The sequence below is a fragment of the Pan paniscus genome, chromosome 8 (assembly GCF_029289425.2).
Source record: "Pan paniscus chromosome 8, NHGRI_mPanPan1-v2.0_pri, whole genome shotgun sequence".
NCBI classification, from domain to species: Eukaryota; Metazoa; Chordata; class Mammalia; order Primates; family Hominidae; genus Pan; species Pan paniscus.
The window spans coordinates 83,896,699-83,924,572 of record NC_073257.2 but is presented as its reverse complement, the minus strand read 5'-3'; the positions used below and the strand labels follow the sequence as shown (position 1 = coordinate 83,924,572).

Sequence of the window (27,874 nt, the reverse complement as noted above, 5' to 3'; positions counted from 1 at the left end):
GTGCTGTGGGGCACGCCAACAGGTGTTGCCTGCATATCTGTGTGTGTCCCGGGGTAGGGATGTGCTGATCTTGGCGTGTAGTCCTGCACCTGTTCTGTGTGTGTGTGTGTGTGTGTGTGTGTGTGTGTGCGCGCGCGCGCGCGCGCATGCACTCAGGGTGCCTCAGGCTCTGAATCTACAGTTAAACTGGCTCCAGCTTGCCTAGCTCTTCACAATGTCAGATTTCATTCATTCACTCATTTACTCACTCATTCCACAGCTGGGAGTGCCTACCACATACCAAGCCCTGGTCTGGCTGGAGGATGTAGGGTACAAGTCTCTGTCCCCAGATCACTCAAAGGCTGGTGGCTGAGGGCAGATGCAAGCCATGGTAACGTCTATCACTCTGTTAGAGGTAGATCTACTTCTTAGGCTGCGCAGCAATAATAATTTCTCTCCAGAAGGACTGGGGGACGGTAGAACGGGCTTTAAACTGCCGATCAAGTGGAGCTGACTCGCTGGGACGCACGCTGGCTCCCCACCCACGGGGCCGGCCTCCGGGAAGCCCCTCCCACGCGGCCCTCGGAGAGGCAGTTCCCCCACACGGCCCCCCGGGGGCGCTGCGCGAAGGGGGCGGGTGCCTGGAGCAAGGCGCTGGGGCCGCCCGCAGCGCTCACTCGCTCGCACTCAGTCGCGGGAGGCTTCCCCGCGCCGGCCGCGTCCCGCCCGCTCCCCGGCACCAGAAGTTCCTCTGCGCGTCCGACGGCGACATGGGCGTCCCCACGGCCCCGGAGGCCGGCAGCTGGCGCTGGGGATCCCTGCTCTTCGCTCTCTTCCTGGCTGCGTCCCTAGGTAAGGTCGGGGGAGGCGGGGCGCTGGGGAAGAGCTGGGAGAAGACAGCAGACTGGAGTGGGAACTGTGGGATGGGGGCGTCCTGGGGGCCCTCTCAGCCTGTGTGACCGTGCACCCCACTCCACCCACCGCCCAGAGGCTGCTGGGACCCCTGGGCAGGGTGCAGTGGCAACTGTGCCAAGTGCCCCAGCTAGGCATCGGGCACATCTGCATGCTCTGACAGCTGCCCAAGTGGCAGGCAGGGCTGTCCCCTGAGGGCTGCCTGTCCAGCCCTTCCCTGCCCAGAGAACCCAGGGCACAGGTAGCTTCTGCAAAGAAGGAGAGGCACAGGGTGGGGGCGGTCAGTGTGTTCTGGTGGATATCACTGGCTTTTGACAGCTGGCATCTTTCTGCCCCTCTAGTCTCAGGGCTCTAGTGTTGCAGAGGACACAGAGGGCGTGGTATGCTCAGCCAGTGCCCCATGCCCTGGTGAAACCCCTGGCTGAGCCTTGGTGGGCACTGGGCACTGGTCATGGTGGGTCCACTTTCAGACACAGAGGCAGCACTGCCCACCTGGTCCCTATTCTAAGGGTCTGATGGCCCAGGAATAAGTGGTCAGCTGATTCCTGCCATCCTAGCAAGGCTGCCACTCAGGGACCAGTGTGGAGTACTGGGGAGGATGTGGGACACTCTTCAGCTCAGCTATGAGCCCCTTCTGGGTCCCTGGATAAATTACGGCATCTCTCTGGCCTCAGTTTCCTCAGCTCAAACACAGAAGCCCACACAGGGAAGCACCATTTTCCCCTTCCAAAGTCCAGACTGTCAGCATGTTCAGATAGTATCCTGGCCCCAACACAGGGGCTCCCGGGCTGGGGGCAGAGGCCCTGGTACCCATGGCCTGGTTGCCTAGTTCTTGCCTGCCCAGAGCTGAAGAGGCTGGATCTCTTCAAAGAGCCTGTGGAACCAAACTTTATAGGGAGGGCCCAGGGAAAGTATGAGTCATGCAGGGACTCGGAGGGAGGCAGGAGGGAGGTGGAGGGCTTGGCACAGGGACCCAATGGGCAGGATGGAATAGAAGGAGAGGGTGATAGGATAAGAGGGAGAGGAGGAGGCTGAACCTGGAAGATACCTTAGCAACCTGGGTGCCCACAGGCAGCTGGCTATCTCAGCACTTGGAGGCTGGCCTGGGCCTCTGAGGAGGAGGAGGGCTCCACATGTCACAGACACAGCTGCCCTAAGCCCCAGGGTGGATGCTTCTCAAGGTGACAGTCAGAGGGAGGAGGAGAATGGGAGGTGGAATGGACAGTCTCAGCACCAAGGCCATGGCTCATGGCAGGGCATGGCTTCCAGAAGGAACAGAGGATGGTGGCAGGCAGGCAAGCCAGCATCCCACCTGTCATGGGCCACCTGCCCTGCACTGCCCTCCCTGGTGGCCCTGTGAGACCTTTCCTGCTTTCTTGCCCACTTCCTGCCCTCACTTGGCTGGGCTGCCCTCTGTTCAGCAGCCCCAATTTGAGAAACATTTATAGAGATCCAGGGCACAGGGACCCAGCTTGCAGAGCACCCAGTAGCAGAGAGGCCCTAAGAGGAGCTCAGGACGCCTTCCCCTATATTGCTTATATGGCCAGAGGCCTTTACTCCCAGAGGTCTTGGCTACTCAAACAACATGGTACACTAAAGGGTCATCTCTTCCTGGGCCCAGCACAGGGAGATGATTTAGGCTGGCTGCAGCTTTCCACTGAAAGGAGCCAGAAGCATTTGAATTGCTCTGGGACCACAGGATTCTGAACTGTGACATGGACACACTATAATAGATATTCACCCAACTCCCTAGGACAGTGTGCACTGAGGGAGATAGCAGATGGGAGGCCTGGTTGCAGGCATGGTCAGCAGGATCTGTAAGTTGAGAAGATTGATCACCAGCCTGCCGAGGTGCTGGGTTGCCCTGGGTATGTTGCCCAAGGTCAAAGCCTTTATGCCAGGGAAGGTGAGATAGAGTGGCCGGGGCTAGCCTGTTCTCCAGCTCTTGGGGTTGGGCCAGCACTGAGGAGAATGGTAGTGATGAATGTGGTGTTCAGAAGCCCAGGAAACACCAAAGATACCCCTTTCCTGGGCCTGACTCAGGGTGAGATGGGTGGAGAGGTATACTTAGGGACCAGGACCCAGCAGATCTCAAGGGTAGCAGAGCCTCTTTTTCCCCACAGACATTCCCAGGACCTGAGGCAGTTACTGTCCTTGCCCTGTCCTCACAGGCTGACTCAGGACTCCCAACCTCTGGGACTAGCGCATTTAAGTGCACTGGGGCTTGGGACGAGAGACCCCATCTTCTCCTTCATAGCAAACCAGGCTGCAGGGCCTTGTTGAGTAACCCAGTGCTGCAAGCCTCTGACGCAGCAATGGTCAGCTCTTAGGAAATCCACAACCCACTGCCCAGAGGCTCTGGAGTAGAGAGGAACAGCCTTGAGGCCAGTCCCTGGCATGAGGGGTCATCTACCCAATGCCAGGGACACCCAAGGGCCAGCAATACTGGGAGTCCCTTGCTGAGCTGTACTAGTTGTTCATGCTTCCACCCAAGCAGGGCAAAGGTTCCGCTGGGGTCTGACCTTCCTGGGAGAGGGTGGTCCAGGCAGGAGTGTGCTGCTGAGACGCTAAAGGGGTCACCTCCCTATCCGCACACAGTGTATGGGGTGTTAGGCCTGAGCAGATGAAAGGAAGAAAGGGATCCTCAAGGAGAACCCATTGGCAGTGAGCGAGCCCCACATGCCAAACTTGAGGCCCCAGGCTTTAGCCAACCAATGACCCAGGGTCAGTCTGGTCTCCCAGGGGAGGGTGGGCCAGGGATCAGCACTGTGGCTTCCAGTGGCCCCACAGATGCCCTTAGCTGCAGTCCCAGCATGCCTGTATAAGGCAAAGCCAGGGACATGCATGCCAGGGCTTCCGTACAGCCCCTTGCTTAACTCTTGGGCTTTGTGAGTCACTCAGACCTAGGCTTAAATCCCAAGATGGCCATTTACTGCTCTGTAATATTGGACAAGTTATTCAGTATCCCTGAGCAAGTTCCCCTCCCTCTAAAGTGGGAAGATGATACCACCTCCCTTGGAGGGCAACTGTGAAGAGCCAATGAACGAACACTTAACACAGCACCCGGCTCCTCGTGAATACTGTGTAATATTATGGTATTTCTTGGCTTCTGCAGGCCACATGCCATTGGCTTTCTATCTAAGCTGCTTGCTCTCTACAGGGCCTAATGGAGTGCCCAGGGCCTGGGAAGGCATTGGTGAGCTTCACTGGGACTAGATTCTCCAAAGCCTGGAGTATGAAGGGTGCATGGGCTGCGTCCAGCTACCTGTGAGCCCCTGTAGGCCCTCACAGTCTGAAATGCCCATGGAGGTGCCTGCAGGTTCTCTTCTTAAAGTTGTCAGGAGATGGGGACACTGCAACTTGAAGGCAAGCCTGGCCCTGGGTTTGCTTATCTTGGTGGATCTTTCTTACATCTGATCTTTTTACATTCGGTCCATTCACTTTGGCTGGCCATCACCAAAGACAAAGACAGTGGCCACCATCTTTCTCATCAGTAATCCAATAATGAGGTTGCTCTGCTACTTACCAAGCCAAGCAAGCCCATTCCTTTAGCCTTTCTGCGTAGGATCTTATTTCCCATGGGGACCTGGGGTCAAACCCTGCCTCTGCTGTTCACTCATCATGGGAACACAAACACACACTTCCCCTTTGTCTGTGCAATGGACAGGTTGGGTGACGTGGTCTCAGTGAGGCTGACCACCCTCCTCTGAAGGGTAATTCCACGACGGTGTTTCCCTAGCGTCAGTCATTTGCTTATCACCTTTGTGATCTCTGCAGTGTCTGCCTTTCATAATATTTACTTATTTTTTTCTTTAAATCTACTCATTCTTTTATTTGAGTATGTAGATCTTTAAAAGGAAACTTTTTATCGCTGTCATTAGTGGAAAGCCAGTATCACTTGTCATAAATAGAACAAAACCATAAAAGAACGTAACAGGAAAACCATATAAGGGTATTGAATTCTAGTTGGAAACTTTAGCCTGGGAAGGCTCGGAGTCTGAAAACTGCTGCTTTCCCTTGCAAAAAATTAAAATAAAATAAAATTTAAAAAGAAAAGGAGATTAGCAAGTGAGAGAAAGATGTTTTAGAGACATATTAGCATCAAACTGAGACTTTCTCTTTGATGTAATCAGGACTGAAATAATTGTAAAGGGAATAACCTCTTCTATATATGATTCAATGTTATTTAATGTAAAACCAAAAGTAAAACTATGTGGTAGACGAGGCCAGGCAAGCTGGGCTTTCATTGGTCATGACATTTGTCCGTCTTCAGGAAGGAGGTGGGGCCTCCAGTCAGTCCCCAGCTACCTCTATTCTCTAGAGAGTAGTCAGATGGCACCAGACCTCCAGAGGCTGACTACCTGGGTTCAGATCCTGACACAATCACTTATTAGTTGTGAGGCTGTGGGCAAGATACTAATCTCTCTGTGCTTCCGTTTTCTCATCTGTAAAATGGAGATGATACTAGTACCTACCTCATAGGGTGGAAGGATTACATAAACTAATCTATGTAAAAGTGTTTAGAATGAGGCTGAGCACAGTGGCTCATGCCTGTAATCCCAGCACTTTGGGAGGCTGAGGTGGGAGGATCTCTTGAAGCCAGGAGTTTCAAGCCAGGGGACCAGCCTGGACAACATAACGAGACCCCATCGCTACAAAAAATTTAAAAATTAGCTGGGCATAGTGGCATGTGTCTGTAGTCCTAGCTACTTGGGAGGCAGTGGTGGGAGGATAACTTGAGCCCATGAGTTCGAGGTTACAGTGGGCTATGATCTCATTGTCACTGCATTCCAGCCTGAGTGAAGAGCAAGACCCTAGCTCACTAAAGAAAACCAACCAAACGGCCAGGCACAGTGGCTCACTCCTGTAATCCCAGCACTTGGGGAGGACAAGGCGGGTGGATCACATGAGGTCAGGAGTTCAAGACCAGCCTGGCCAACGTGGTGAAACCCCGTCTCTACTAAAAATACAAAAATTAGCCAGGCGTGGTGGCGGGTGCCTGTAGTCCCAGCTACTCGGGAGGCTGAGGCAGGAGAGTTGCTTCAACCTGGGAGGCGGAGGTTGCAGTGAGCTGAGATTGCACCACTGAACTCCAGCCTGGGCAACAGAGCGAGACTCCATCTCAAACAACAACAACAACAACAACAACAACAACAACAACAACAACAGCAACAAAGCCAACCAAACAAACAAGCACTTAGAATGATGCCTGGCACAGAGTACTAGGGGGCAAAAAGACTTGAGCTGGACCCTGAGGACGTCTTCACAGCATAGAAGCGTGAGGGTGGCTGGCTGGAGCCGGGAGCCTGAGCTGCACACAGTCCTCCTCCAAAAGGGCCTGGGGAGTCTGGGAGGGGTTCACCCACAGAAGCATCCACGGGCCGGGACCTCTGGCCAGCTGCCTAGGCCCTCCCCGGGGAGGCATGCTAGCCTCCAGCTCCAGCCCCGGATGCACGGAGGCTTTCCCAAGGTGCTGGAAGTGCTGCTTCCTTCAATAGAGCCTGGCTTCCCCTTCCCAGCCCCCTTGGTCTGATGTGAATGGACACTTCCTGCGGGGGCAGGTATCAATAAACACATCTGAGATGCCCTTTGTCCTCACTGGCCAGAAAGCCCCAGGGCAGACTTGCTGGCTTCAGGCCCTGAGCCTTTGCCTTGTGACGCTTCCTTTCTTAGCCTTGGCAGACCCAGTCCTGATTGATCCATGCCTCTGTTTCCCTCTGCATCTTGATAAAGACAGAACATAGTCTTTTCCTACAGCCCCAGCCCCAGCCTGTGGACCATCCTGGGGGATGGGGCCTGGCGGGGAGCTGGAACCAGGTCCCATTCTCTTTGGGATGTCCTGTGAGACCAAGGACGGGACCTTTTGCATCTAGTGCAGGGCCAGCCACAGCAGGCAATTAATAACTGTTTACTTGACAACCTCTAGCAGCTGGTCAGAGTTCAGCTGTTTGGGTGGGGCTTCCTAGGCCCGACTAACCAAGCTTGGGTCCCACCTCCAAAGGCTAGGGCGTTGCCTTGGCGACTGTGGGCTAAGCTCACGCCCCGTCATGAAAAATACACAGGCCTGTCCACACCCACACACACGCATCCCGTGCACACTCACAGGGGTCACCCGGGCGGGGCCTGCTGGGTGGAGAGAGGTGAAGGTCACAAAAACTGGCATTCTGAGAAGATGCCAACAAGAGCTCCTTTCCCTTGTACTGGGACAGAAACATCTGAGGGTGCCACAGCTAGAAATCTCAGGCACAGGTCCAGGCCCAAGTTCTGAGCAGATGCCCCTGATGGAACTCTGCATCCCCACAGCCTCCCTGCCTGGGCCTGGCCCATGTTAGGACCTTGGTAAATATTTGTGGAATGAAAGAATGATGTTTTCAGCTTGGGTCTGAGGCAGAGCAGGAATGTTGCACAGAGGGCGTGGAGGTCAATGCACGGTCAGTTCATTTTTTCTAAATAGCTGAAGGATGAGGCATCAGCCCCGCCTGCCCACTGGAGGGTTCTGGAGAGGTGGGTGGCTCTTCCTGTCTGCAGTGCTGGCCTGTCCAAGGTGTGAATCTCAGCTCAGTCACACAGCGCTGTGTGGCCTTGGGCAAGTCACTTCTCTGAGTCTGTTTCCTCGTCTTTAAAATGGGGATGATACCACCCATGTTGGGGGTGTTATGAGAACTAAATGTGACAGGTATAAGATGCTCAGCAAGAGCCTAGCACATAATACATGGTCATAAGACAGCTCTTCCCTCCTGCCCACAGGATTTTAGAGCTGGCAGCCCTCAGGTTAAGATGAAGAAACGGAGGCTCAGAGAAGGGTGGGATCTGCCCAAGGGCACACAATGAGGGCACAACTAAGTGGACACTGAGGCCCCAAGACGTTGCAATCCAAGCGAGAGTTTTACTCTTGAGACTCAGGCTTTCCCAGGTTCACGGCACTCTTCCTCTAGGTGGCCCTGCCTCCTTACCTAGTGGCAGGTGGCGGGTGGCAGGCGGGGGGCCTGGGTCTTGACAGCAGCACGGCAACTGGACGGTTCCCGCCTGGCACATGCTCAGGCCCAGGCCCAGGCCCCGGGTCATTTTCCTGTCCCACATGCTTTTGGCCACCCTGGAGCCAGGGGCTTTCCTCCCCACCCACTTTTCCCGGTCTCCGACAATGACCCAGGTGTCCAAAAGGATCTGCTCCTGACAATAAGCAACATCCTCTCGCCAAAGAATTGTAATTTTAGCCGGGCTGCACAGCTTCCCTGACAACACACAGGCATGTGCACAGATGTGGAGTCCGCGGGGCACGTGCAGGCCCCTCTGCGTGCTGTGCGCTGCCCCTCTCCCCCATGCCATGCCTTCGAGTGTCCTCCTAAGGACAGGCTGCTGTGGGCCTTGTCCCAGCTGGAGTCTCAGACACAGTAAATGGGGTGTTTTCTGGCCTTCCCTCCCTCCCCAGGACAAACCCCTGTGGACCCTTGGTTTGTCCTGTCCCTCTGGCTTGTCCTGGACCCTCTCCTGTCTGGCCCTCTTGCTTGAAAACTGAACATCCTCCCCTGCTCCCCAAACTTGAATCCTAAGACAGCTTTTTTCTAAAAGGGGAACAACTCCTTTGGGACCTGTGGGATGGGTGGCCAGTGTGTGAGGGGTGGGGAGGTATGGGGGATTGAGCAATGCCCCCTCTCCCGTACTCCCTGAACTCTGCTTTCTCTCTGATGCACCCACCCCCCATGCATCTCAAGGAAGTTGCCTCCAGGGGAGAACATCCCTTCCCTACTGCTGCGGGTGCTATGGGTACAATCCTGGGGTCATTAACCCCATTGCTTAGACCCTGAGGGCTCCCAGCCTGGTGCCCTGCCCCACCTTGTTCACAGGGACACTCAGGCCAACAACCACGCTAGCCCCACTTGTCCACACCTCTGTCCACTTGAGGGCCCCCAACCCCACCCAGCTCAGCTTTGGGCATCTTGCTTTGGCTGCCAGCTCTACTCTGCCTGCCCTGCCATACCCTCCTCTGGCCTGCAGCCCCGCGTCTGCTGAGCCAGCCCTTTGGCCAGCCCCCAAGGTATGTGTGCTGGTGGTAAATACTACCGTAGCTGAAGCTGGAGCTGAATTCAGCTCCCAGCCCTGGGGTGGCTCTGGGATAGGAGGTGATGTCAGGCAAAGGGAGAAAGGGGCAGAAGCTGGGAGAGGTGCTGGTGGGACCTGCCACATGGCCTGCTGGGGAAGGGGGCAGCACAGGGCCCCCTTGGGGCAGGTTTTGTTTCTTCCTGGGAGTACGTGGGAGAGCCCTTTCCCTAGGTCCTCCTCACTTCTGTTTCCCGGCAGAGCCATAGTTTTGCAGCTACACCCACCCCACTCAGGTGTGAAGGGGAAGTCCAGGCCAGCACGGACAAAACCAGGGGCACAGCCAAGCTTCCTGGGGCTCCTTTTCCACTGAGCCTGCTGCAGGGGTAAGGGCAGTGGGTTAGCAGTCAGAGGAGAGTTGGCTAGTCCCTGCACTGCCAGGCTTCCCCTGGGGACCCTGGGTGGATCATCTCCTCTCTTGAGTCTGTGGGTCAGATTTGTAGCATAATGGGTTTGGGCAGTAGAGTCCCATGCCAGCTAGCCCAAGAAGCCACACTCATTCATCACAAACTCAAATGTCCATAGGACCAAGAAACCACGGTGAGAGAGTGAAGCAGGCCAGGTGGAATTATTAGGGAGTAGTACGGACGGACTCTGGCGAACTGGAGTGCCGTTGCCCCCCAAAAGCTGCTACTGAGCCCCAGCTGACAGTTGCCCTGTGGGAAAGCTGGTTTAGCATTATCTTCTGATTTTCTACGGAGAGCTGGAAGTCAGAATTTTCATGTCAAATTCCTGGTTTTTAAATGTTGCCATCTCAAGAAAATTAAAAAGATCTTGAGGATCCAATGAAATATGTGTGAAGGCTGGATGTGGCCTGTGGGCTTCCAGTTTCTGGCCTTTTTTTTCATCAGTATAGTGTCTACGTACCTGAGTTTAATTCTAGCTCTAGCACTTGCTTGCTGTGTGATCATCAGTGAGTTACGTAACTTCTCTGTGCCTTAGTTTCTTCATCAGTGAAATGGGAATAAAAACAACACCTTATGGCATTGTTAGATATGCCCATGAAACCCTTAGCATAGTGCACAACACATGCTGTGTCTTCTTATTACGGTTCTGCCTAGATCCTGCTTTACCTGAAGTCCCCCATGCTCCAGGCTTTGAGATCATACCCTCTGGAACTTTGGAACTTCAGTCCAACCACTTTCCCTTTCTGGGTCTCTGTGTTTCTGCCTGAAAAGGAGACCTGTATCTTGCCAAAGAAGTTCTGAAATCTCTGCTCACCCTGACAATGACTCCAAAAATCTGGGGCTCCCAGACTTGGCTCTCTGCCTAAAACTCCACTCTTGCAGACATGCCGTTTGGGGCTTTGGTGCCTTTGGAGACTCTCCTTTAAACACAAGCGCCCCAGGATCGGATCACAAGTTGTTATCAGTCATTCACACCTTAGCAGGAAAGACTTTAAAGCTGGCTTCTCCATCCCACTGTGCTTCTCACTCCTTGGAGGCACTTCTTGACTTGCTGAATGAATTAGAGACCTGTCTAGCTCCCAAGTACCAAGCGCCGACTACTTGCATGGCACTTACAGAACACTTCATGTGAATTATTACTAACCGTTGCCTCAACTCTGCCAGGGAGATGTTTTCATTTCTGGGAAAAACATCTGTGAGTGAGGAGTCGAGGCTCAGCATCTAAGTGGCTCACAGCTACTGGTCCAGTGCAGGCTGGCCAGCTCCAGAAGCCCCACCAGGCTGCCTCCCTCCTGGCTGGGCAAGGCTTTCAGCTCTTCCAGTGGGTCCCAGCCTGCCGCCGAGGGTCCTGGGCTCTAAGGGCAGGGAAGGGGCATCTGAAGGAGGATGTGGCGTTATATTGGTTCTGGGCAATGCCCCTGGCTGGGGCAATGAAAAGGATGTATCAGTTTGGATTCTGTACATAGTTCTAACCCTCCTTCCCTCTCTGCTAGACCCACAACAGCCTGACATACCATTTAAAATAAAAATACCACTGGCCGGGCGTAGTGGGTCACACTTGTAATCCCAAGACTTTGAGAGGCCAAGGCAGGAGAATTGCTTGAAGCCAGGAGTTCAAGGTCAGCCTGGGCAACAGAGGGAGACTCCGTCTCAAAAACAAATAAATAAATAAAAATAACACCAACGCATAATAATTATAGCTATCCCTCAGATGTCTGCAGAGGGCATTAGAGCTCACATCTTGTGTTCTCATCTTTCCCTCATCTAGTCCTTTTGCAACCCTGCATTGTAGCCAATAGTTTTCTCACTGCACAGAGGAGGAAACTGAGGCTCATACAGTTAGATAGAAACGCGGCCTCTATCCAATATTCTGTTTTCAAAAGCTCATGGTTTTGAGGGTCAACCCAATTAAATGCTGGAGGATTGGGATTAGGCAAAGTGGACCAGGGAATTGCTTCATTTGCTTGGTGAAAAAAACCAAACAGAACTAGACAGTTTTCTAAGGTTGGCTGGAAGGACATGCATGGATGAGATGACCTTTCATATACTCTCTGTCCCGGTCCCTCAGACACTGGGTTTTCCCATTTTCACACTATCTTGCCTAGGACACCCTTTCTACTGGCTGAAATCCTATCTATGCACCAAGTCCAAAGACTCTCCCTCCTTCAGGAAGTCCCTGACTGTCCCCAGAAGGCTGTTTCCTCCCTCCTCCAAGTGCCCTGAGGGCTGGCATTGGATTGCCTTTGCCATGGGGTTCTGCTGTCGGGAATGCAGGCCTTGTCTGCTCAAGGGGAGGCCATGCATTCAGCATGCAGGTGAGATGCAGCACCTGGCCCAGGCCTTGCACACGCAGGTGCTCTCTTAGTGCTCCCTGGCAAGGATGGGAAGGCATGTTCAGTCCTAGGAGTAGGAAGGGGCAGAGGTGTTGATGGCCCCTACAGAGCAGCCAAGGACAAGGAGCTGCTGTTCGAACAGCCTTCCTGCTCCCCAACCTGCCTCCCACCCAACAGGTTTTGCATATACTCTACTGGGAAGAGGGACACACCCGACTGCATCACTGCCCTCCAAGTCTCTCCCTGCCCTGTCCAGCATCCAGGAGCACCCCTAGTTGGGGAAGCTTCTGTGAATCCCCCCACAACAGCCTAGGATGGAGTGGGGTTTGTGAACAAATGCAGAAGGCAGTCTTAGGGAGGTCAGCTGACATGCCCCGGGCCTGTGGCTGGGAAGTAGCAGAGGCTAAGGTTCTTCCCCGCTCTGGGGTTGCCAGGAGTAGCGCTGGATCAGTCAGGTGACAGGGCTCTCCTCTCTCTGAGCAGGTCCGGTGGCAGCCTTCAAGGTCGCCACGCCGTATTCCCTGTACGTCTGTCCCGAGGGGCAGAACGTCACCCTCACCTGCAGGCTCTTGGGCCCTGTGGACAAAGGGCACGATGTGACCTTCTACAAGACGTGGTACCGCAGCTCGAGGGGTGAGGTGCAGACCTGCTCAGAGCGCCGGCCCATCCGCAACCTCACGTTCCAGGACCTTCACCTGCACCATGGAGGCCACCAGGCTGCCAACACTAGCCACGACCTGGCTCAGCGCCACGGGCTGGAGTCGGCCTCCGACCACCATGGCAACTTCTCCATCACCATGCGCAACCTGACCCTGCTGGATAGCGGCCTCTACTGCTGCCTGGTGGTGGAGATCAGGCACCACCACTCGGAGCACAGGGTCCACGGTGCCATGGAGCTGCAGGTGCAGACAGGTGAGGGCATCCTGCACGTGACAGCCTGGCGTGTGTGGAGGGCTGCCTGTCTGATGGTGTGACCATTCATGACACTGTGCTGGGCAGAGTGTGAGGCTGCATGGGTAACACTGGCACTCCAGGGAGTGTGTGGGTGAGATGGGGTGGTCAAGGGTGTGTGGAGTGTGGGTTTGTAGTTAGCTGGAGTGATGGAGAGGGAGGGTGTACCTGGCTCCATTTGTGACAGTGAGACTTTTTAATGTGTGAGGCTGTAGGTACCTGGGCTAGGAGTGTGACTGCTCATGATGACATCATGGCTGCTGTGGGTATAGGCATCAGTGGGACTGATTGGTGCCCTGGGGCATGACTCAGTGGATGGCTGAATGGCTGTTGGAGAATATATGCGTGTGTGTGTCTGTCTGTTCAGGTGAGAGTGCAAGGGCCCATGGTTCGGATAGAGGTGTGGGCACGAGCGGGTATCCACATGCCCCTGGGAGTGGCATGAAAATGGGCAGGGTGAGAGCATGCCAGGGTGTGTGTGGGTGCACACGTGTGCAGGCTGCCACTGGGCCAACACTGCCGAGTAGGCACTAGCGTGAGAACCTGGGGCAGGAGGGGGACACTGGCCTGGACAAGCCTCCCTGGCCTCCTGGGCCTGACACCCACCTAATGGCCCTTCTGTTTGTTCCCACAGGCAAAGATGCACCATCCAACTGTGTGGTGTACCCATCCTCCTCCCAGGAGAGTGAAAGTAAGGGACCATCCTCTTGCCCCTTTTGGGTTCTCTGTTTTCTTCTGTCCTCATCCTGCACCCAGACCCTGTTTGGAACTCTGGCCTCATCACCCCAAGCCCTCAGAACCCCCCAGTCCTCCTCCTTTTCTACTGCTGCACATCCCTTCTGCTTCCTCCTTGGTGCAATCCCCAGAAGCCCACTCTCCTTCCATCTGCTCTGGAGTCTCTGCTCCTCTTGACTCTCTGGAGTGGCTGTGCCTTGGCAGTGACCTTTGGCCAGGGCAAGTGCCTCATGACAGGTACTGGGTGCCCCAGGCAGCTAAGTGCCGCCCTGCCCACCAGCCCCCTATGGCTTGGGAAGGCTGGGGGTCCTCTTGGCCTAGAATTAAACTACTTCAGATTTCTGTGTTCTGTGTTTCTATGTTCTTCAGATGTTCTCTGTTGCAGGGGAGGGAGGAGGAAGAGGTTCAGGAAGGGGAACAGAACTACCTTTCCTGAGTTCCCACTGTGTGCTGGGCACTGGACTAAGTCTTTTTAAGTATTATTATCTCAGGGATATATATATATATATATATATATATATATATATATATATATATATATATATATATGGGTGTGTGTGTGTATATATATATGTGTGTGTGTGTGTGTGTGTATATATATATATTTTCTGAAACACGGTTTCACTCTGTCACCCAGGCTGGAGTGCAGTGGCGCGATCTGGGCTCACTGCAACCTCCGCCTCCCAGATTCAAGTGATTCTTCTGCCTCAGCCTCCCGAGTAGCTAGGATGAGATTACAGGCATGCACCACAATGCCTGGCTAATTTTTGTATTTTTAGTGGAGCTGGGGTTTCACCATGTTGGCCAGGCTGGTCTCAAACTACTGACAAATGATCTAACTGCCTCGGCCTCCCAAAGTGCTGGGATTACAGGTGTGAGTCACCACGCCTGGCCTCAGGAATTTTTTTTTTTTTTGAGAAAGACTCTCGCTCTGTCACTCAGGCTGGAATGCAGTTGTGCAATCACAGCTCACTGAAGCCTCAAACTTGCAGATGCAAGTGATCTTCCTGCTTCATTCTCCCAAGTAGCTGGGACTACAGGCATGCATCACCATGCCTGGTGAATTTTTAAAAATTATTTTTGGGGTTAGGTGCGGTGGCTCACGCCTGTAATCCCAGCACTTTAGGAGGTCAAGGCAGGCAGGTCACTTGAGGCCAGGAGTTCGAGACCAGCCTGGCCAACAGGGTGAAACCCCATCTCTACTAAAGACACAAAAATTAGCCAGGCATGGTGGTGCACGCCTGTAGTCCCAGCTACTCAAGAGGCTGAGGCAAGAGAATCGCTTGAACCCGGGAGTCAGAGGTTACAGTGAGCCGAGATCGCGCCACTGCACTCCAGCCTGCTGATAGAGCAAGACTCCATCTCAAAAAAAAAAACAACCCAAAATTTGCCTGGCATGGTGGCAGGCATCTGTAATCCCAGCCACTCAGGAGGCTGAGACATGAGAGCTGCTTGAACCTGGGAGGCAGAAGTTGCAGTGAGCCGAGATCACACCACTGCACTCCAGCCTGGGTGACAGAGCGAGACTCTGTCCCAAAAAAACAAAAAAATCACTTTTGGTAGAGATGCACTCTCGCTATGTTGCCCAGGCTGGTCTTGAACTCCTGGGCTCAATTGATCTTCCCACCTTGACCTCCAAAGTGCTGGGATTACAGGTGTGAGCCACCACGCCTAGCCTCAGGGAATTCTTATAAGAACTCTATGAAGTAGGCATCACCATCTTCTCTGTATCCATGGAAAGAGAGGCCTAGAGATGTATGCTAACTTGCCCAAGCTCACATAGCCCAGGGCAGCATAGCTGGGATCTGGCTGCAGGCCTGCTTAGCTCTGCATACTCACCTTCTTCCCAGCTTGGGGCAGTGCAGTGGGTAGCAGTTAGCCCCCCGGTGCTTGCCGGAGAGGTGCCCTACAGGGTAAGGGGGCACTGCCCTAAGGGTGCCTGGCGCTGAGAGGTTGGGTGAGAATACCCAGCAGCTTGGAGACAAAACGCAAGGGCACCTCCCTCTTCTGAGAAGAGGTCTTGGCTTCCACACCCCTCTATACCCTGTATGTGTCAGACATCCAGTGGGGACCAGCCCCTGCTAGGCCCTGGAGATACAAAGGCATCCAGGAGGACATGCACGAGGACCTAAGCCGGAATGGGGATCAGCTAAACCACGGCCCCAACCAAACCCAACTCAAAGGCTACAGTGACTTTTTACTCAGCTACCCTTTTTTCAAACCAACAAACAGGCCAAGAGCAAAATTAGAACATGCATTTTGGTCAGAGCCATGTTGGTCAGGCTGGTCTCGAACTCCTGGGCTCAAGTGATCTACTCGCCTTGGCTCCCCAAAGTGCTGGGATTACAGGATTGAGCCACTATGCCCAGCCCCAGTGCCAGCCTCTTAATGTTATCCTTGGGAAGTAAGAGTGTAGCTTGACTATGAAATAACATGAAAGTACAAGTTGGCCTGAGGTAGGGGAATGAGACTAGAGAAGTTGGTGCCCAAGGAGCTCCTGCATTGCTGAGGGGCTGTGGTTTCTCAGTGAGCTCAGAGAAGGGGTCTAGGCAGCTCATCTCCCTTTGAACTTCTTCCCACCCCCCAGCGCAGCAGAATGTGCTGTCTGCTTTCACCCAGCTTCCTCCCTGGGAAACCAGGCAGCCCAACCCTCAGCAGCCGAACTCCCTCCTCCATATATTCCCGTGGGCTACCAGGCAGGCCCTGGACAAAGGCTGCCTGAGCAGGCCAGGCCCCTCCCATCCCACCCTGCTGTGTCAGGGCCTGGCACGCTCCTTAGTGCGGTGTCGGCAGCTACCTCTGCCAGCGCCTGATCACCTTCCCAGGATAAGCCTGGCTCGGGATGGTGAGTGAGTATGCCTGCCCTCCCCTGTGAGTGCCAGCCCAGGCACTGGCCACGCTTGGGGGAAGGGGTGGGGAACTGTGGCGAGGCTGAGCTCTGCAGAGATGCCTACGGCTTCAGAAAGCAGCTGGATCCACAGACTTGTCCCCAAACCTCTGCGCCCCTCTGCCCCAGCCTCAACTCAGCCCAGATCGTAAGGAAGCCTCAGGCTCTCAAAGTGAAATTAAGTCCTGATCTGATAGAGGGTCCACATAGGGGAAATCTCTACCTGGGGATAGAAGTTAGGCAGGGTTATCTGGCCAAGCTCACCCTCCAAAGGCAGATAGGGAACAGGTATCAATGAGCACCTGGCAAAGCTCACAAAATGTTGCTTACTAGCCGTCCAGAGGAGACCTGCTTTGATCACTAGCAGAGAGTGCTTTGCAACTGGCTTCTCAAATATTGCCCACAATAAGGTCCTTTGATGGGGGTTTTGAAATACTGAGGTGTCTGGGTTATAGAATGTCTTTACTTTCAATATTCCATGTCAAAATGCAGCCTTGCTAAGATCTGCAGGGAACCTGCTGTAATGTGGAGCGGAACTTGCTTTGTAATTAGCATAGCAACTGTTCCTGTACCAGTGGGTACTTCTAAAGTGACTGAAAACAGTTTGTTCTCATTTGCAGTATGAACAAACCTCCTGAAAGCTTGTTTACGCTGTCGGATTGTAGAGCAAAACAAAAACAGCCTTTATTCCCAAACAAATAGCGGAAAGGCAACATTTAGACCACAGCCATTTACCTCTCAGAGCTCTTTGGGGCGAAGTTGACACTGTGACAAGGTATCCCAGCCCATCTTTTGGCCCTGGGAAAGGCTAAAATTGGGAAGGAAATGCGTTTATGTTGGTTGTGGTTCTGAGGGCACGTCTGTTCCCAGCTAAACTCCTGCAGTCAGCAGATGCCCTGAAATAAATCAAACCTCCTCATGCTGTTGGGACAGCGAAGCTTCGTGGTACCACCTTTTTGGAGGGCAATTTAGCAATAGCCTAAAAGAAAATGCACATACTCTTTGGCTCAGCACTTTGACCGCTAGGAATTTACTACAGATTTCCTTGCTGAGTGAGCCAGGCTGCGTGCACAAGTTCATTGCTACATTATTAGTTATGCTGAAAATGGAAACAACATGTCTACCAACAGGGGACTGCTTCAATAAATTTAGTGGGAGCCATGTGATAAAACTCTAAGCGGAATGAGGTAGGTGAGACAGAGAGACGTCCAAGCTGTGCTCAGTGGGAAAAGCATTGTCATATGATGCTGCGTCTGTTGTATTTGCAGGGAATATAACTAGGACCACAACACAAAAACCGGCACACAGGGATGATCTCTTCAGAGGGGGTCTTGGTACAAGGGGAGGAGGAGATTTGAATATTTTTTAAACTTGTACTTTTTTTGGTAGTTTAATAAGTTTAAAATTGAAAAACATTGTCCAAGGATTCACGTTTTTCTAGTTCTCACCCCAGGTGTTTCTCCTGTGACTTGTGTGGCGAGATCAAGGGGTTCCAGAGGCCCCATCCCAGAGCTAAGGAGTCTCTGGGATGAGTTGGGGCTTTTTATCTATTATGATAAAACATATATAATGTAAAATTTGCCATTTCAACCATTTTAAGCCTACAGTTCGGTGGCATTAATTACATTCACAATGTGCAAGCGTCACCACTGTCTATTTTCAAAACTTTCATCACTTAGGCTTCTTTTGACCTTGAGCTCTGTGGCATGGGGTCTGCGAAGGCCCTGCTCTCCCTTTTCAGAGAACAACCTGTAGCCAAGGGTGTTCCAGCTGTACCTTGTGGGCTGGGATGAGGACTCTGTTCCCTCTCTTGCCTGGAGCTGCCTGAGCTGTAGGTGACAGGTCTTGTTTCTGTGTGCTCCAGATGCATACGGCGGCAGGCACAGGGCTCTCTTTGAAAGGAGAACCGCCTTATCTTCCATGCCTCTGTAGGTTGCTGGGGGTCTAGCTGTGGGACTCTGGGGAAAGGCGGGTCTCCTGCTTCCTGGCCTTCCCTATCTGGGCCTCAGTTTATGCTCAGGAGGAGCAATGGGAATGGGGCTTCACCTTGGCTACCTCTCTGCCCTTTCAGACATCACGGCTGCAGCCCTGGCTACGGGTGCCTGCATCGTAGGAATCCTCTGCCTCCCCCTCATCCTGCTCCTGGTCTACAAGCAAAGGCAGGCAGCCTCCAACCGCCGTGAGTATTCCTACCTGCCTGGGGTGGGTGGACAGTGCGAGTGACCTGCTCCAGCCCCCAGTTCGGCCCCTGGGATTAGCAAAGGCACGATGCAGGCACAATTCCTTTTCATTTGAGAGTTGGGAGCAGCTGCACTTCCCGCCAGGAGCTGGGCGAAATGGCCGAGAGAAAGGAGGCATGCCATTTCCGGGGGCCAAGTGCCCACCAGCCCCTTTGGCTCCCAGGCAGTGCTGGCTCGGCACTCAATACATGTCTTCTGAATGAATGATCATATGGAGTAGCTCCAGTTGCTTTATAAAAATGCTGCCACTCAGAGATCCTTGGGGGACCTGTTTAAGGTATGGGCGTGCTTGTTTTGTAATTAGTAGCAATTGTTGGGACAAAAAATGATCTTTGGAATATCAGAAGTGGAAGGGGTCTTACAGATAACTTAGCTCAACCCTTTCTTTTTCCAGATGAGAAGGCTAAGATCAGTGGGGTTACATAACTGACTGAATGTTACGTAACTTAGTAAGTGGCAGAGCTAGGACTCAATCTCAGAGCTTTCAACGCATGCTCTTTCCAGGGAATAGAAGTCCACCATATAATAAAAATGCTCTCACTTACTCCTCATTGCAAGTCCAAGAATTTGGTCCTACCATTGTCCCCATTTTACTGATGGGCAAACGGAGGCACAGAGGAGTTAAGTAACTTGCCTAAGGAACCACACAGCAAATAAGTGGTGGGGCTGGGCTTTAAGTCATGGGCACAAACATCTTTCACCTCCCACCCTGGCCAGGTGACAGTGCCCCTTGCCTAGTTCCTGACCCTGCCTTTGAGTCTTGGTTAGTCTGAGTCCTCCAAGAAGGGGCTAGGGAGTTTTTTACCCTTGCCTCCCCTCCCTGGCCTCTTCCCCTCTGCCTGGCTACAGAGGTAACTGAGAAAGGATTGCTCTGGTGCCAGGTGGCTTTTGGCTCGCAACTTATTTCCTGCGGCCGGCCCTTAACAACTTGTCATCCCTCCCTCCCCTCATTCCCGGGGGCCCCCACATGAAGCCCCATAGTGGGTCACTCGGGGGCTGTGGCCACCTCACCCTTGCTTTCAGAACTCCCCTATTCCTCTCCTAGAACACACCACAACCTACCTGCAGGAATACCCATGGCTGGGGGTGGGTGGGGGCAGGTAAAGGGCTTGGAACAGAAGAGCAACGCTGGGCAGCAGGGCAGGGGGAGCAGGTATTGCTGTGCCCTCCCTGGTGGAAGGCTGGCCCAGAGAGCCTGCTCAGGAATGAGGCACCCTCAGGAAAAAAAGAAAAGGAAAGGGCTGGGAGCCTTGAGGACAGCAGTTTGCTGGAGAGGCCAACAGGTGTGGATTTCCATCCTGCTTTGGACTGAGCCTCAGTTTCCCCAGCTCTAAAATGGGACCAACAACTCTCACCCCAAAGGGTGGCACAGAGGATGAGATGAGGGAATACCCGTGTGCACCTGCACGAAGCCTGACCCATGAGTTGGCTGTAAGCAATAGCCATGGTTTGAATAGATTTCAGGAACTTTTGGGTAACTTCCCTGTGTTTGTTCTGTTGTTGTGCCCCTCCCCCACCATCTGTTTCCCCATCGTAATCAGCAGTAAAGCTCCTTAAAACGAGAAGCATCTGTGGGAGGACATGGGGTGCTGCATGAAAGAGGGAAGTTGGGGTCACTGCATCTAATTGGTGGCCAGTTTGGGGGGTGGGGTGTCCCAAGGCTGAGGCAAGCGGCAGCAACTTGGATGAGAAGCAGAAAGTGAGTGAAGTGGCTGGGAAGTGATCGGGGACTTGCACCTTGTAAGGTTTCCCTGAGAGATGTCCCCTAGAATGCCACCCTATTAGGCAATGTAGGGGATGGGACAGAGAGGACCAGGAGCCCTCTAATTAGGAACTGACCTTAAACACTCCCACCCAGTAAGTCGTGGCTAAAGACCAGAACCTGGCAAATGTTCAAACAAGAGACATTAGTTAGCAAATTCAAGAGTTGACCTTTGCTCGATACTTAAATCCTGAAGGTCTGACGCTGTGTAAGTCAAGCCATAGGAGAAAGAGCTGGCTGCCTTTGGTCTCCTGATGGCAGATAGCGTTCTTACACTCTTGGAAAATGCAGATAGAGTTTCATTTATCAGTCGTCAAAATGGGCCCCTCATGGAGGCCCCATCTGCTGGACAGACACGCAGATCGCTGCTGGACAGCACCCATGTGAAAAGAAATGGAGTCCGGAGCTGTGCAGGGCCCTCCTGGGCTCGCTCCTGTTCCCTGCAGGGCATCTGCCAGCAGGGGCAGGGATGTTGTATGGGGAAGCCTTCCCTTCCATGACCAGCTTCTCTGTCTGTCTGTCCCTAGGTGCCCAGGAGCTGGTGCGGATGGACAGGTAAGGCCCATGGAGACCTTCTTGAGAAAACTTCCTGGGCCGGCTATCCAGGAAGAGATACTTCTGTGCAGTAGGGGCCCTGTTTAGCTGCCTAGAGCAGCTGGTCAGAAGAGCCTCTGCCATCTGCTGCTGAAGCCTGCACATCTGTGCAGATTGGCTGTTCTCCTGCCACCCCCACTCACCAGGCTGAGCTCTGATTCTGCTCGGATGTGTCATGCACCCACCTTCGGGTCTCAGTGGTCAGCCTGGGCCAGGATGGGGACAGGGAGGAAGCACTGTCTGGGGCAGACAGTGAGACATGCAAAGGAGGCCAGCGGGCCCAGCCCCAGCCACAGCCCTTGAGCTGTGCCTCCTGCCCACAGAGAATTCCAAGGAGAAAGCTGTTAGGCCGCTGCAGGCCACAAGGGCAGAGGCTGAGGGGTCCCAGAGTGGTGCAGTGGGCTGGGTCTAGGGGCAGAGGGGATGGGGACTGTGTATTGGTGTGCTCTGGGCAGGAAGCTGCCATGCAGCCTGGCCTGGAGGGTGTGTTCAGGGAACCCAAGTTCCTGCCCCGGTACCTGCAACACCAAACACAAAGCTCCTCTAGGTGTTTGAAAGGGATGATCTTCAAGACAGGTTGAAGGAAGTCCTGCTTGCAACTCACCTAGAATCTAAGAGTTGCAGGGGTCTTCAGAAGTTATCCCACTCCCAACTGGGAAGAGAAGAGAACCCCTCCCCTCAGCTCAAGACAGGCTTTGGGGATGTTCGATCCTAATGCCATCAACTCTATTGACCAAAGAGAAACTTGTCCCCAAATTCCTGAGGCTGAAGTTCTAGAAGTGTCTGTGATTTTTGGCTTCCTGGCTGTGCCCGGGGTTGATGGTCAGACCACAGGGAGGAGTTGGGGTCTGTTCTGGTGGGCCCTGATGCCCTCAGCTCAGGACAGGTGGGCAGGTGCAGCCCATGGCCTTTGCTCTGTGGGCCTGGCTCCTGCCTTCTTGCTTGGAGATGCTGCTGAGGCTTGGGGATGGGGATGTAGGTGAGAGAAAGGGAGGAGAGAAAAACTGGGGGCAGGGAGGGCAGAGTTCACGCTCCGGACAGCACAGATGACCTTCCATTCTGGTTCTGTGGCAGCAACATTCAAGGGATTGAAAACCCCGGCTTTGAAGCCTCACCACCTGCCCAGGGGATACCCGAGGCCAAAGTCAGGCACCCCCTGTCCTATGTGGCCCAGCGGCAGCCTTCTGAGTCTGGGCGGCATCTGCTTTCGGAGCCCAGCACCCCCCTGTCTCCTCCAGGCCCCGGAGACGTCTTCTTCCCATCCCTGGGTAAGTGTTTCCTGACCTTCACAGCACGATGACCTGTAAGGTCATGACCTCATGGCCTGCAGGGCATTGGCCTCACTCCCTGCCCTCCCTGAAGAGTTCCACAGCCTCATGGAGTGGGGTTGAGGGGTAAGGGACAGAGAAGCCCCCATTCACTTTGCTTCTCCTTTTTTTGCAGACCCTGTCCCTGACTCTCCAAACTTTGAGGTCATCTAGACCAGCTGGGGGACAGTGGGCTGTTGTGGCTGGGTCTGGGGCAGGTGCATTTGAGCCATGGCTGGCTCTGTGAGTGGCCTCCTTGGCCTCGGCCCTGGTTCCCTCCCTCCTGCTCTGGGCTCAGATACTGTGACATCCCAGAAGCCCAGACCCTCAACCCCTCTGGATGCTACATGGGGATGCTGGATGGCTCAGCCCCTGTTCCAAGGATTTTGGGGTGCTGAGATTCTCCCCTAGAGACCTGAAATTCACCAGCTACAGATGCCAAATGACTTACATCTTAAGAAGTCTCAGAATGTCCAGCCCTTCAGCAGCTCTCATTCTGAGACATGAGCCTTGGGATGTGGCAGCATCAGTGGGACAAGATGGACACTGGGCCACCCTCCCAGGCACCAGACACAGGGCACGGTGGAGAGACTTCTCCCCCATGGCCGCCTTGGCTCCCCCGTTTTGCCCGAGGCTGCTCTTCTGTCAGACTTCCTCTTTGTACCACAGTGGCTCTGGGGCCAGGCCTGCCTGCCCACTGGCCATCGCCACCTTCCCCAGCTGCCTCCTACCAGCAGTTTCTCTGACGATCTGTCAACAGGTTAAGTCAATCTGGGGCTTCCACTGCCTGCATTCCAGTCCCCAGAGCTTGGTGGTCCCGAAACGGGAAGTACATATTGGGGCATGGTGGCCTCCGTGAGCAAATGGTGTCTTGGGCAATCTGAGGCCAGGACAGATGTTGCCCCACCCACTGGAGATGGTGCTGAGGGAGGTGGGTGGGGCCTTCTGGGAAGGTGAGTGGAGAGGGGCACCTGCCCCCCGCCCTCCCCATCCCCTACTCCCACTGCTCAGTGCAGGCCATTGCAAGGGTGCCACACAATGTCTTGTCCACCCTGGGACACTTCTGAGTATGAAGCGGGATGCTATTAAAAACTACATGGGGAAACAGGTGCAAACCCTGTAGATGGATTGTAAGAGCCAGTTTAAATCTGCACTCTGCTGCTCCTCCCCCACCCCCACCTTCCACTCCATACAATCTGGGCCTGGTGGAGTCTTCGCTTCAGAGCCATTCGGCCAGGTGCGGGTGATGTTCCCATCTCCTGCTTGTGGGCATGCCCTGGATTTGTTTTTATACACATAGGCAAGGGGAGTCCTCTGTGGAATTGTGATTGAAGGATTTTAAAGCAGGGGAGGAGAGTAGGGGGCATCTCTGTACACTCTGGGGGTAAAACAGGGAAGGCAGTGCCTGAGCATGGGGACAGGTGAGGTGGGGCTGGGCAGACCCCCTGTAGCGTTTAGCAGGATGGGGGCCCCGGGTACTGTGGAGGGCATAGTCCAGCCTGGGTATTTGTCTCCTAGCAGCCTACACTGGCTCTGCTGAGCTGGGCCTGGGTGCTGAAAGCCAGGATTTGGGGCTAGGCGGGAAGATGTTCACCCAATTGCTTGGGGGGTTGGAGGGATGGAAAAGGGGAGCACCTCTAGGCTGCCTGGCAGCAATGAGCCCTGGGCCTGTGGCTACAGCCAGGGAACCCCACCTGGACACATGGCCCTGCTTCTAAGCCCCCCAGTTAGGGCCAAAGGAATGGTCCACTGAGGGCCTCCTGCTCTGCCTGGGCTGGGCCAGGGGCTTTGAGGAGAGGGTAAACATAGGCCCGGAGATGGGGCTGACACCTCGAGTGGCCAGAATATGCCCAAACCCTGGCTTCTCCCTTGTCCCTAGGCAGAGGGGGGTCCCTTCTTTTATTCCCTCTGGTCACTACAATGCTGGATGCCAGCTGCCATAGGAAGAGGGTGCTGGCTGGGCATGGTGGCACACACCTGTCATCCCAGCACTTTGCAGGGCTGAGGTGGGAGGACCGCTTAAGCCCAGGTGTTCAAGGCTGCTGTGAGCTGTGTTTGAGCCACTACACTCCAGCCTGGGGACGGAGCAAAACTTTGCCTCAAAACAAATTTTAAAAAGAAAGAATGAAGGAAAGAGGGTATGTTTTTCACAATTCATGGGGGCCTGCATGGCAGGAGTGGGGACAGGACACCTGCTGTTCCTGGAGTCGAAGGACAAGCCCACAGCCCAGATTCCGGTTCTCCCAACTCAGGAAGAGCATGCCCTGCCCTCTGGGGAGGCTGGCCTGGCCCCAGCCCTCAGCTTCTGACCTTGAGGCAGAGACAACTTCTAAGAATTTGGCTGCCAGACCCCAGGCCTGGCTGCTGCTGTGTGGAGAGGGAGGCGGCCCGCAGCAGAACAGCCACCGCACTTCCTCCTCAGCTTCCTCTGGTGCGGCCCTGCCCTCTCTTCTCTGGACCCTTTTACAACTGAACGCATCTGGGCTTCGTGGTTTCCTGTTTTCAGCGAAATTTACTCTGAGCTCCCAGTTCCATCTTCATCCATGGCTACAGGCCCTGCCTACAGCGCACTAGAGACGCCCCTCCCTGCTGCTGCTGGGGAGGGGCAGGCTGCTGGAGCCACCCTCTGAGTTGCCCGGGATGGTAGTGCCTCTGATGCCAGCCCTGGTGGCTGTGGGCTGGGGTGCATGGGAGAGCTGGGTGCGAGAACATGGCGCCTCCAAGGGGCGGGAGGAGCACTAGGGGCTGGGGCAGGAGGCTCCTGGAGCGCTGGATTCGTGGCACAGTCTGAGGCCCTGAGAGGGAAATCCATGCTTTTAAGAACTAATTCATTGTTAGGAGATCAATCAGGAATTAGGGGCCATCTTACCTATCTCCCAACATTCACAGTTTAATAGAGACTTCCTGCCTTTATTCCCTCCCAGGGAGAGGCTGAAGGAATGGAATTGAAAGCACCATTTGGGGGGTTTTGCTGACACAGCGGGGACTGCTCAGCACTCCCTAAAAACACACCATGGAGGCCACTGGTGACTGCTGGTGGGCAGGCTGGCCCTGCCTGGGGGAGTCCGTGGTGATGGGCGCTGGGGTGGAGGTGCAGGAGCCCCGGGACCTGCTTTTCAAAAGACTTCTGCCTGACCAGAGCTCCCACTACATGCAGTGGCCCAGGGCAGAGGGGCTGATACATGGCCTTTTTCAGGGGGTGCTCCTCGCGGGGTGGACTTGGGAGTATGCAGTGGGACAGGGGGCTGCAGGGGTCCTGCCACCACCGAGCACCAACTTGGCCCCTGGGGTCCTGCCTCATGAATGAGGCCTTCCCCAGGGCTGGCCTGACTGTGCTGGGGGCTGGGTTAACGTTTTCTCAGGGAACCACAATGCACAAAAGAGGAACTGGGGTTGCTAACCAGGATGCTGGGAACAAAGGCCTCTTGAAGCCCAGCCACAGCCCAGCTGAGCATGAGGCCCAGTCCATAGACAGCACAGGCCACCTGGCCCATTCCCTGGGCATTCCCTGCTTTGCATTGCTGCTTCTCTTCACCCCATGGAGGCTATGTCACCCTAACTATCCTGGAATGTGTTGAGAGGGATTCTGAATGATCAATATAGCTTGGTGAGACAGTGCTGAGATAGATAGCCATGTCTGCCTTGGGCACAGGAGAGGGAAGTGGCAGCATGCATGCTGTTTCTTGGCCTTTTCTGTTAGAATACTTGGTGCTTTCCAACACACTTTCACATGTGTTATAACTTGTTTGATCCACCCCCTTCCCTGAAAATCCTGGGAGGTTTTATTGCTGCCATTTAACACAGAGGGCAATAGAGGTTCTGAAAGGTCTGTGTCTTGTCAAAACAAGTAAACGGTGGAACTACGACTAAACCCTGGGTCTCCTGCTTCCTCCTCACTGAATGGACTGGTATTATGGGCCAGGGCCTGGCTTGGCCTTCACCTTGGACTTGCTTAGAGCACATACAAGGGCTCTGGGAGATGAACTTGTGCCCACAGGTCCAGGGCTCCACTGTACTGCAGTGGAAATGTTCCTATCTGTGCTCTGCCTGCCCTGGCCTGGGCCTTCTTCTGGGTCCAGAAGACGCTGCTGCTGATGGGTAGGCTCCTTCCATATCAGCTCCTGCCACTCCCTTTTCTGCCTGCCAACTGTGGAGCTAGAGGACTCCTGATAGGCACAGTGGCCCATGCACCCCTCTTGCTTGCATTAGGGGATGGGGAAGGGAGAAACCCTCAGCAGCTGAGCCCCAGGGTCTCTTGGAGGAACTTAGCCAGTTGTATGTGGAGCATCTGGGCAGCTGTGGAACATTCCTCAAGAAGCCAGGCCAAGGGAAGGGTCTGGATGTACTTGTGCTGGGTCAGGGAAGGCCAGCCTTCTTGGTGCCACAGAGGGTGAGGGCCAGGCTGGGACCTTCTGATCTCAAGCCAGGGGAAGCAGAGTTCACAATAGCAGGGTCCAAGTCTAATAAACAGAAGGGGCCTCTGCTCTAAAGACATGAGGTGTACTGCCAAGAGCAGTGTCCCCAGCTCATAGACCGTCATGGGGCCGCTGCTGGGGACTTGCATACCAGAAGGGGGCGGTGGGAGATTTCTGTCCTTCTGCCTGGATAGGTGACTTCTGCAGGTCCTCACCAGCCTGAGAAGCCAGGGCTTCTTATCTGGAATAGTATTATCGGTTGGCTGCAATTCACGTGGCAGGGAGGCCACAGTTAGGCCCTCCCTCCCTCTCCACCCCACTGCCAAGTGCCTCTGAGGTTGGGCTAACTCCTGACCTCCCAGTTACCTTCCGCCCTTCCTCCCTGGGCCCAGCTCTTCCTTTGCAGGGGCCTCCCTGACAACCACTTAAACCCCTCCCCCAAGCCTGGCCTGTCTTCCCATGGCCTGGAGCTAGGCAGGGGCTGAGGCTGCACAATGACTCCCCCTGGCCAGTGGCACACCATTGTGTGGCGGGCCTGGGTCTGGCCCAGATACCCCTTGCAGCACAGCTGTTCCGAGTTCGGGTGATATGGGCTGAGGCCGGATGGGGGTGGCCTAGGCTGTTTGCAGGAATGTCCAGCTCTCAGGAACCTGGGGGGACGAGGGTCTCAGGGAGAAAAGTAGAGCTGGAGGGACTCAGAGAATTTCTCTTGGCTCTGGGGAGGGTCTTAGCAGCCAAATCTCAGGCCCCCTGCTTAGGGAGCCACATCTTTCAAAACAGGGATGCAAATGATGCCTCCTCCAGAAAACCTGCCCTGGCCTCCAGGCTCCTAGCACTCTACCACATCACAGTGTCAGCTCTCCAGTACATGTGCCTTCCCCTGCCAGACTGTAGGCTCCTGGAGGGCAGACCTGTGCCTGATGTATCTCTGGTGTCCTAGCCTGTACTACAGGCCTCACACATACTTGGTGTTGGATGAACAAATGAATGAATCTTTCATGCCCTTGTCCTCCAGCAAGGTTGGTCCTGAGCCAGTGAAGGCCATTTTGAAGCCAGGCAGATAACTGCAGTGGGAGTAAAAGGATGGCAAGTGGGCCTGCTGGCTTTCTCTGGATGGATCTATGCAGGGTAGCAGCTGCTCTCTCACCCATTAGACTGTGGCAGCCATTCCTGGAATCTCAGGGTGGTTGGCTGCATGCTGCTCAGGTCTGTGGTTGCTCTAGGAGGGGCTGGGACAATGCTCCTTCCTCATATA

At 54.4% G+C, this 27,874-nt stretch overlaps 2 protein-coding genes across 4 annotated transcripts in view; one reads left to right on the top strand and one right to left on the bottom strand.

Moving 5' to 3' along the window:
• The window catches only part of LOC100983880 (cadherin-23), a 77,461-nt gene that overhangs the window by 41,709 nt on the left and 7,878 nt on the right, over window positions 1-27,874 (bottom strand). The window lies entirely within an intron of this gene.
• VSIR (V-set immunoregulatory receptor) lies at window positions 272-26,075 on the top strand. Its single transcript, XM_003815961.6, has 7 exons — window positions 272-831; window positions 12,212-12,640; window positions 13,314-13,370; window positions 18,373-18,480; window positions 20,831-20,858; window positions 21,972-22,165; window positions 22,341-26,075. The coding sequence occupies exons 1-7, from the start codon at window positions 750-752 to the stop codon at window positions 22,376-22,378; spliced, it is 936 nt and encodes a 311-aa protein (XP_003816009.3). The 5' UTR covers window positions 272-749; the 3' UTR covers window positions 22,379-26,075.